This window comes from Erithacus rubecula (assembly GCF_903797595.1).
Source record: "Erithacus rubecula genome assembly, chromosome: 15".
NCBI lineage: Eukaryota > Metazoa > Chordata > Aves > Passeriformes > Muscicapidae > Erithacus > Erithacus rubecula.
The window spans coordinates 16,238,660-16,248,343 of record NC_136667.1 but is presented as its reverse complement, the minus strand read 5'-3'; the positions used below and the strand labels follow the sequence as shown (position 1 = coordinate 16,248,343).

At 51.7% G+C, this 9,684-nt stretch overlaps 1 protein-coding gene across 1 annotated transcript; it reads left to right on the top strand.

Annotated features, from left to right (window-relative positions):
• Positions 1 to 7,119: 7,119 nt before the first annotated feature.
• Positions 7,120 to 9,190, top strand: LOC306808259 (transcription factor SOX-3-like). Its single transcript, XM_079318631.1, has one exon. The coding sequence runs from the start codon at positions 7,372 to 7,374 to the stop codon at positions 8,326 to 8,328; it is 957 nt and encodes a 318-aa protein (XP_079174757.1). The 5' UTR covers positions 7,120 to 7,371; the 3' UTR covers positions 8,329 to 9,190.
• The last annotated feature ends 494 nt before the right edge of the window (positions 9,191 to 9,684 follow it).

Below are 9,684 nucleotides of genomic sequence, written 5' to 3'. Positions count from 1 at the left end.
TTTTCTAACTGCTCTCAAGCAGAGAGATTACTTCAAATACTGACATGAGTGACTCCACTTTGGGAGTTAGGAGATCATTCTTTACCAGATTAAATGATTCCTTTTATTCTTCTCTAATCTCAGGGCCAGGCAGGAGTGAAGGGAGGTACAGATCCCAAATAGAAATCAGCCATTTGTATTTCATACTAAAATCACTTCTAGGTAGAAGACAAACATGATTTAGGTTTTTGGACAGGGAAAAATAATTTTTCTTGCACACCTTCTTGTTCGAGATGAAAAGGGTTAAAAGACACCTTATTAGAGCAAAAACAATTCATGTTTAATTGATCAACCCTTTGAATTAAACATCTAACCTGATTCTAAACAAATAATACAACAGGAAGGGGGACAGAAAAAAAAATAGACAGAGGAGTGGGGAGAAGGAAAGAAGAAAGTATGAAAGTCATAAATAGATGAATAGAAAGGATAAAAACAATGTTTTTTAAAAGATATCTCTGTAGTCCAGCTTAGTTAATATGAGAACAGAACTTGTTTACACTAAAGCTTTGTGGTTATTATGTTTAAATCATTACTAAAAGACTATTTCAATTACAATATATTGATTGGATAATAACAAATCATAATTCACTTGTTACACCTAATCATGAAAGTATGTCTAAAGAAAAGATTGTTTCTATGATTGTATCTCAGATTTGCAAGAAAACCTGTGCTATTTTTACACGCAGGAGAAATAATGTTCAAAAATAATGTTCAAACGAAATAACTTGAAAGAGAGCTCATATTTAAAAGTTATAATGCAGCAATTTAATTTTATATTTTGAAGGTAAAAGTATTATTTCTAAAATAATAATGGGTTAAAAGTAATGTGGGAGAATATGCCTGAAATAATCTCTTGGTCCTGAGTGTCATGAAAGAACACTCAATTTAATTCAGAACTGGGGGTAGTTTTTGACTATAATCAAAAAACAGCAGTGTTATTCAACACTTCATTTTCCTCAGGTTCTTCAGTCCTATTTTGTTTTCTGTGCAGAATGCACACAAGTGCAAAATGCATGTGCAAAATGCAATTATTAGATGCAGTGGAAACATTCAGCTACTCAACATTAAGTTTTTCATGTTTTACCAGATCCTTTCCTGAATATAATCTGTCCTGATTGACCTGGAGAATGTAATACTGGGCTGACTATTACAAAATACGTAATATTAGTTAACTGAATATAATAAAAACAAAAGGAAAATGGGCAGGCTGCCTGCCTGCCCTGTCTCGGGTTTGTTTTTTTTTTTGTTTGTTTTTTTTTTTTTTTTTGGTGCAACAGAGTTTATATTCCCCTCTGTGTTTTTCCACTTTCCTTATTTGAAATGAACAGCTGTAATTGAAAAGCAAGAAGCTCCATGGTTTATAGAAATAGGTGTTGTTAAGAGCCTTAGCCATCTAATTTTCTTCCTATTGCAGGGCAGGCTTCCTATTGTCTGTCCTTTAGAGCTAATTTCTTTTCTGATCAAAAGGCCCACATCATTGAAAAGGTAGTAATGACTATTCATTTGCTTGAAACCTCCATTCTGCAGCCTGCAAAGCTTTATTTAGAAACTGCTATTTCTTTCTAAAAGGAAAATCTCATTTGTGTCCTCTATAATGTCAATTAAAGTAGAATATATTTTAATTATATATCCTGGAGAGAAACCTTTCAGGATCTCAATTTGCTGTGCCAGTGATACAGGCTGTAGTTTGAAACAATATGTGCCTTCAAAACTGTGTGTCAGGGAGTAGGAATAAGGTGTGTTTTGATTTTAATTTGCCACTAATGAATAGTTTATTTGCAGCTAATTAGCGAGTTAGAGTTTTACAATTAATGTCCGATTTCTAATCCAGCTGCTAAAAAGGATCACGGCCATGATTACCATTAAATAAGGTGGTTATTGCATTTGTGCCGAAAACGCCGGAGGAAAGATTCGCGAAGTTTTAAACGGGAAAAACAGGGATGATTTGAATTGGTGGGGTTTGCTTGGTTTGGGGTGTTTTGTGTGGGTTTTTTTGTGTTTGAGGAGAGCAGCGATGTCTCCGCTAAAGCAAAGCAACAAGTACCGGGGAGGGGGCGATTCCCTGTCCCTGCCTGTCCCTGGGGGCGAGTGGCCCGGGGGAAGGGGCAACTGTGCCCGGGGCTCGTCCGCTCCATCCCCGGGGCCACCCCTCCCGGGGCTGTGTCCCCTGGGGACAAGAGGGGACAGCGGGGCCACCGAGAGCGGGACTGCGTCCCCTTGGGGACAGGAGGGGACAGCTGGGCCACCCCTCCCGGGGCTGTGTCCCCTTGGGGACAGGAGGGGACAGCGGGGCCACCCCTCCCGGCGCTGTGTCCCCTTGGTGACAGGAGGGGACAGCGGGGCCACCGAGAGCGGGACTGTGTCCCCTTGGGGACAGGAGGGGACAGCTGGGCCACCGAGAGCGGAACTGTGTCCCCTTGGGGACAGGAGGGGACAGCTGGGCCACCCCTCCCGGTGCTGCCCTTGGCGGGGGCGCTCGGCTCGGGGCGGGGAGGGCAAGCGGAGCTGAGGTGAGAACGATTTGGAACGATGGAGTCGTTGAGGTAGGAAAAAACTCCTCGAGATCAGTAAAGCTGACAGTGCCAAGCCCATCACTGAGCAATGTCCCCAAGTGTCACATCTCCGCGGGTTTTAAGCGTCCCCAGGGATGGGAGCTCCAGCACCGCCCCGGGCAAGCCGTGCTGGGGCTGGGTGATTCTTTCAGGGGGTTCTGCAACAGCGAGGGAAAGGTGCAGAAAGTTCCTTCACTGTCTCATCCACCGGGGAAGAGATTTCTGCCGGGCTCGGCGCTGGGGGCAGCGGGGGTGGTCTCTACAGCATCTATTCTCGTGCTCGTTTTTCCCTCGGTGGTTTTGCGTGAAAACAGACGAGTTAAATCTGTGTTTTCCTTGGGACTCCGCAGCGAGCCCTGGAGAGTTATCCTGTGCTGGTGGTCCCCTCCACAACTCTGTTAATTGGTAACTCGGAGATGGAGAGAGTCCTTATTAGCGAGCTGCCCCCTCCGCATCCCTCCCCTCTCGCTGAAGACAACTCCGTGAGGAGATTGCCAGGAGGGGCTGTTTGTCAAAGGCTAATAAACAAATTCCTGGCGAACACCTGAATGAGCCAGGGCCAGGAACAACCCAATTAAAAAAAACCGGGAGCTACTGGTTGTTTTTTTGTGACGGTGGAAACAATCCGGGCTCGAAAAGGGTCTATTCAGAGGGCGCTCCGAGAGGTCTGTTTGCAGCCCGCTATTGTTGTCAGAAGCCAAATAAAAGTTCAGCTGGGGGGGCGGGGGGGGGGAGGGAAGTGATTAAAAAAAAAAAAAAAAAATTCACCGCTGCCTCCTGAACGCGCTGGGAGGCTCAGTTCAAAGGGATCCAGCTATGCCCAAAGGACGCTGCCCGGGTTTACCCACGCACTTCAGATTTTTGTTCCTAAATGTTGCGATTTTTAATGATGTCATCAGAAGTAACCCTTGCTTCCCCAGATCGGCGAGCAGCAGGGACAGCTGCGGGCTCTGGGACAGCTGCGATCTCCACGCGGAGAGGCGCAGGGGAAGGACTTGGAGCTCGTTTGTCGGAAATAATGATTTTGCTGTCGCCCCAGCCCTGACAGCCCCGCGGCGAGGGAGGCAGCAGCCTCGCAGGCAATCTCGAGCTGTGTTTTGGCGTGACACTTAAATGAGGAATAAAACAAAACAAAAAATCTAATAACGACCTTCAGTCGTAGAACCAGCCTTAAATGGCCCATTTAGCAGCCACATTACCACTCTGAAAACTTCTGGGGCAGGATGTGAATGCCAGCCCGAAACAGGGATCATGTGAAATTTTATCTTATGCATCGCTAAAAGGCTGGGCATTTTCGGAAGATCAACCTAGCGAGGGTCTGCAGGTTCCAAACGAAAGGGGAGCTCAGTTCTCTTATCTGGGCAAATTTCGAGGACAAGCCCTCGCTGATCTCGGTCGGGAATTACGCTGGCCACCAAAGAGATGTTTCAATAACAGGATTAGACGGGGCCGGGTTCGTATGTAGAATTATTCTTTAAAACCCAGCGATCTTCCCTGACACAGTTCCAAGATTTCCTCGAGCTCTTCTGGAGCTGTAATTTACATTTATTAATGGCTCTTTCTTATTAAGCTTCGGTGGCTCAGAAAACCCCGACAGACCCTTTCAAATGGCCCTTTTCAAGCGCGGGGTCTCTCTCGCGTTCAAGTTGGGCTGTGCTGTAAACTCCTTATCTCGCCTCACGCTCCTTTGTCACCCAAATAAATAAATAACAATCATAAAAGGCTCCTCAGCCTTTGACAACTGTATTTACACGACCTCAAGTGTTCTCCGACCCCCACCAGATACATGGGGCTTCCCTCGTAGTGAGTTTAAGAAAATGGCTCCAGGCATCAGGTTTCCCCTCTCCCCGTTTATTGTCCCGGGCTGGGTCCCCTCCTGCTTTCTGCCCCGTCCCTGTGCCCCGGCAGCTCCGCAGGCTCCGTTCCCGGGGAGCAGGCGGAGGCTGCAATTTGCTGCCCAGGGCGTGGGGCAATGGGGGTTTCCTAAAGCGCACTGCGGTAACTTTGGGGAGCAGCAGCTGGTGCAGCTCAGCAACCTCAGCGGCGTTTTCAGGGCAGGCAGGACAGAGGGACAGCAGGTTGCAGGTGCGGGGTGGCCGCGGGAAGGGGCCGCTGGTGGCGACCTGCGAGTGGCGACATCCGCGGCCAGCGCCGTGCCCGGGCGGGGGCTCAGCCGGGGGCTCCCCGGGAAAGCCCCGAGGGAAGGCGGCTTCGGGATCTCCTCTCCGCTCCCGAAACACCGAAACCTCTCCCGAAACCCCAGCCGAGCTCTCGAGCACACAGCACTAACATCGAGGCGGAGGGATTGGGGCAGGGGTCCCTGCTCACCCCTTCTGGACATAGCGAGCAGCCGGATTTTGAAGTTTTCCTCAGGACATGTCCGGCGTGAGAAGCCAAGCGTAGCAGTCTTGGAAATCCATCAGTCGGCAGTTATAATTTTATTCAGTTCTTTTACAAACTTAGTGATGCTTCAAGAGAAATGTTGTCTTGGTTTGAAATAATAGGGGACCTTAAAAGTGTTGAAGACCTCGTTGGCTTTTAGGGGAAAAAAAAAAAGTTCAAAGACGAATTGAAAGACAAAGTAAGAGTCTGAAACTTAACGCTGTAAAATTTATTTAAACATCGACAGAAACGTTATTTGAGGGAATTTCACCAAGTCCTCTAATTCTCTATACAGCTCAGTTTTTCGTTGCATACTAGCGTGATCGGTCCCTACAACAAACGCTCATAGAAATATCAAATTATTTCCAGGGTATGTATCAGTCCCGTTTCATACCAGCCTGGCAGGTCTCAAACCTCGACTAGAGGGTCAAAATATTCAGAGGATCAGAAGATAATTACGACTGTCTGAAGATTTTCCAATATGTTGCAAAAGTTACACGCGCACCACTCCCGCCTGTATCAACCCTTCCGCTGTCACCCTGTCCCCTCGGGCTGCCAAATTTTGACTTCGCTCAACATACCAGCAGCAAACCAAGCACCGAAGTGCTGACTACACCACAGCCGGTCGCAAGTGGGATTTATTTCCCCTTCGAAATCTGTTGATCAAGAGATTATTTTGTCAAAAATTAAATCCGAACAAAACGAGTGAGACCTTCAGCTGCTACATCCCAGCAGTGCTCAGATGGGCTGAAATCTACCCCCTCGCCGCCCCCGAGTTGTTTCCAGAGTCCCCCCAGCCCCATCCGCTCCCCGCACCCGCAGGAAGCGCCGTGCGGGCTGGAGCGGGGCCGGGCGCTCCTCATCCCTCCCTGCCGAACCGCCCCGGCCCGGAGCCCCCTCTCCAGTCCAAGCCCTGCCCTGGATGTTTCCTCTCCCCGTCCCCATTACCGTCATTATAGTCGAGGGCTCGTCTTTGGGGTGACACCGGTGCCTATCAAACCGGGGAGCTGCGGCGGCAGCATTGCTCCTCGCCGGGCCAGGACGGGACGGGGGGCTCAGACACGTCCCTACCTCAAGGTCCCTGACCCTCCCCGGAGCCCCACACTCCCCGTTTTTGGGGTAGTTCATATCCACAGCGGCGATGCTGCCCGCATCCTCCGGCAGCGAGGCTTTTTTTCCCCGAGCTCGCTTTGCCTCTCCAACCCCAGGAGAGCTGCCGGGCTCCTCCAGACGGAGCTGGAGAAGAGGATGAGGATGCGCAGGGATGGGGCAGCCCAGCCCAGCCCAACCCAGGTGCCCCAGCCCCCGGCATAGAGCGCAGTGTCCGCGGGGCTCCCAGCGAGCCCTGTCCGTGCAGGTGCGGTGCCCGTGCCTGTGGCGAAGGAAGGGAAGGAGGGGTAAAGGGAGGGGAGGGACGGGCAGGGAACCCGCTGATTGACAGCTCGACTGGGCGCCGCTCCACTCGCATATGCGCAGCCAAAGTTTTCTTTCACACGGACAGAACTTTCTGTTGCCATGAAACTCGGGGCATTCGCAAGCGCAGTCCCCTCCACCCTCCCTTCTCTTTTTTTGGGGCAGCCGGGAGGAAAAGCTCAAATGGCAGCGGGGTGGGTGTAGGTGGGGATCGCCAGCAGTGCCCAGCCGGCAGCCAACCATCACGGCCCCTCTCCCACCGACGGCCGCGCCTGATCCCAGCACGGCAGCGATGATTCTGCCCCAGGCGACAGCTCAGGAGTGGAAGAGTTTAGCGCGTCCATCCTTTCCCCGCCCCTTCATCCGCTCCGGAGGTGCGTCCGTGCACTGCGGGCTCTCTCGCTCTCCAGGCTGGGCGAGGGGCTGTGCATCCCCCGGGAGCCCCAAAAAATATCTTTGTGCCCGGCAACCTCACACTCCCGCCCCTTCTCCCCGCAGGGCAGCCCCAGCCCGCTCCTCCCCGGCCCGGCCGCAGCTGCGGAGCCGCTCTGCCCCGGGAGCTGCGGGACAGCGGCGGGAGGGGCCCGGCACCCTTGGCCGCGGCATCCCCGAGCCCGGGTCCCTCCGCCCACCCCCCGGCCGGTCAGCTCCCGGCCTGGGGCTGTCGGGAACCGCTCGCTGATTGGCCACCGCCCCCTCATTTATAGCCCGTCAATCACGGACCCCCGCGATCCGTGCGCGCATCGCCCACTGCCGCCCGCGGGAGCCGCTCCGCAGCAGCTCCGGCACCTCGGGGAGCGGCGCTTCTGCCACGCACCGAAACTTCCTCCTCCTTTCGCGGCAGCCGCCCAGACAGGTTTTTTTTTTTTGTTTGCTTCTTTCTTTCGTTTTGGTTTGCTTTTTTTTTTTTTTTAATTTGAACTTCCTCCCCGCGCTCGGTGCCCGCCTGCCCGCCGCCCTGGCGCACCTTTTGCCGGCCCCGGCTATGTACAGCATGCTGGAGACGGAGATGAAGGCGCCGCAGCCCACGCCGGGCAGCACCGGCGGGAACCCCGCTGCGGGCAGCGCCGGCAAAGGCGGTGGAGGCGGCGGGGCCGGCAGCGGAGCCGGAGCGGGCTCGGACCAGGACCGGGTCAAGCGCCCCATGAACGCTTTCATGGTGTGGTCGCGCGGGCAGCGGCGGAAGATGGCCCAGGAGAACCCCAAGATGCACAACTCGGAGATCAGCAAGCGCCTGGGAGCCGACTGGAAGCTGCTGAGCGACGCCGAGAAGCGGCCCTTCATCGACGAGGCCAAGCGGCTGCGGGCCGTGCACATGAAGGAGTATCCGGATTACAAATACCGGCCCCGGAGGAAGACCAAGACCTTGCTGAAGAAGGACAAATACTCGCTGCCCGGCAATCTGCTGGCCCCGGGCGGGGGTAACGCGGTGAGCAGCCCGGTCGGGGTGGGGCAGAGGATTGACACTTATGCCCACATGAACGGCTGGACCAACGGGGCTTACTCACTGATGCAAGACCAGCTGGGTTACAGCCAGCACCCGGGCATGAACAGCCCGCAGCTGCAGCAGATGCACCGCTACGACATGACGGGGCTGCAGTACAGCCCCATGATGTCCACGGCCCAGACCTACATGAACGCCGCCTCCACCTACAGCATGTCCCCCGCCGCCTACGGCCAGCAGCCCTCCACGGCCATGAGCCTGGGCTCCATGGGCTCCGTGGTGAAATCCGAGCCCAGCTCGCCGCCTCCGGCCATCACTTCCCACTCGCAGAGGGCCTGCCTGGGAGACCTGCGGGATATGATCAGCATGTACCTGCCCCCCGGCGGGGATGCCACAGACCCTTCCGCGCTGCAGGGCAGCAGGTTACACAGCGTCCACCAGCACTACCAGAGTGCCGGGACTGCCGTGAATGGTACCGTACCACTAACTCACATATAAATAAACTTGTGGCTGCTCCGGACGGCTCCCCGTCTTAATCCCTAACCCCACCACCGCTCCCTGACTACACCGGGACGTACGGCAGTGTTGCTCGGCTTAGCAGACTTAATACTAACTCTGGAGAAATTTTAAAAAGGAAATCCGTTAGCTGTGTCTTTTTTTTTTTTAATTTTTTTTTTTTTTTTTTTTTTTTTTGTACAAGAGATATTTGAGCAAGTTATTTTAATAGAGCACAACTCCTGCCTCGTAGAAGCCGCTGTGAAGTTTTCAAACCACGGCAACTCCTTTCCTGGTTTCGACTAGGTTGGGCACTGTTTTATTCGCTTGAAAGTTTTTAAAAATTCTTGCATCTTCCAGTTTGATTTCTAGCGTTGCAATGGCATAAAAAACCGCGAGCTTTTGTTTTTCAACTCGGTTGTTCACATAATCGCTGTGGTTTATTAAGTGTTTTGTTACCTACCCTCGCTTGGTTTCTATCCACAGTTTGTAGCTTTCACGACTTTTTAATTATGAGGTTTTTTTCCTTGAAAAAGGGGAGGTGGGAGAGAGCAGAGCTGTGCGGGTCGCAAACGCATTTCTTTTATTTATAGTAAGTTGTGTGTCTTGGTTTTTCTTAAACTGTAAACTTATGTAAATGGGTTTGTGAATTTTACTGTGAACCATGTTTTGACATATCGGATGAAAAACGTTTTAGTTTTGTTACCGGATTCCTTCCCCCTCAAAAAAAAAAAAAAAAAATCGAAATACTCCTTCCCTGTTCCTAGTCCTCGTTTGCTTCCTTCTTCCCAACGAAGAGAGATCAATAAATTTTCTATCAGGCACGTCGGCGGTGTCCGGGCGGTTTGTGCGGATCCGAGCGCGAACGGGGCAGGGCCGAGCCCATCCGCTCCGGGACCTGCCAGCGCTGTTCGGCTGCGTTTTGGGGGGAGGGAGAGGGGAAAAGCGCTCCTTGGATTTGTTTTTTTATTTTAAAATGAAGCTGGAGTGCCGGGGAAGCGTCGCTGTCGCTTTTCGAGCTGCGGCCACTTGTTGCCTCTCTGCTGACGGGGAGAGAAGGGGATTACGTCTCTGCCTCGGCTTGTTGTACTTTTTATTTCCTTTTTATTTTTTTTTTTCTTTGTCAGGAGGTTTTGCCTAGAAACGCCAGCTCATCTAAAATATTTACAGAAGTAAAACCCGTTGGGGAACTCTTAATTAGACTCCATTAATAATGAATGGTTACAGGAGTCCCCAGAGGAAATAAATAATTCAGTTTTTCAGTATGTTTGACGACTGCTTTTAGTCTGGACAACTTTCATATCATTTCCCTGCCCTTTTTATATTTTTTGATTGTTTTTTTTGTTTAGGGATGTGCGT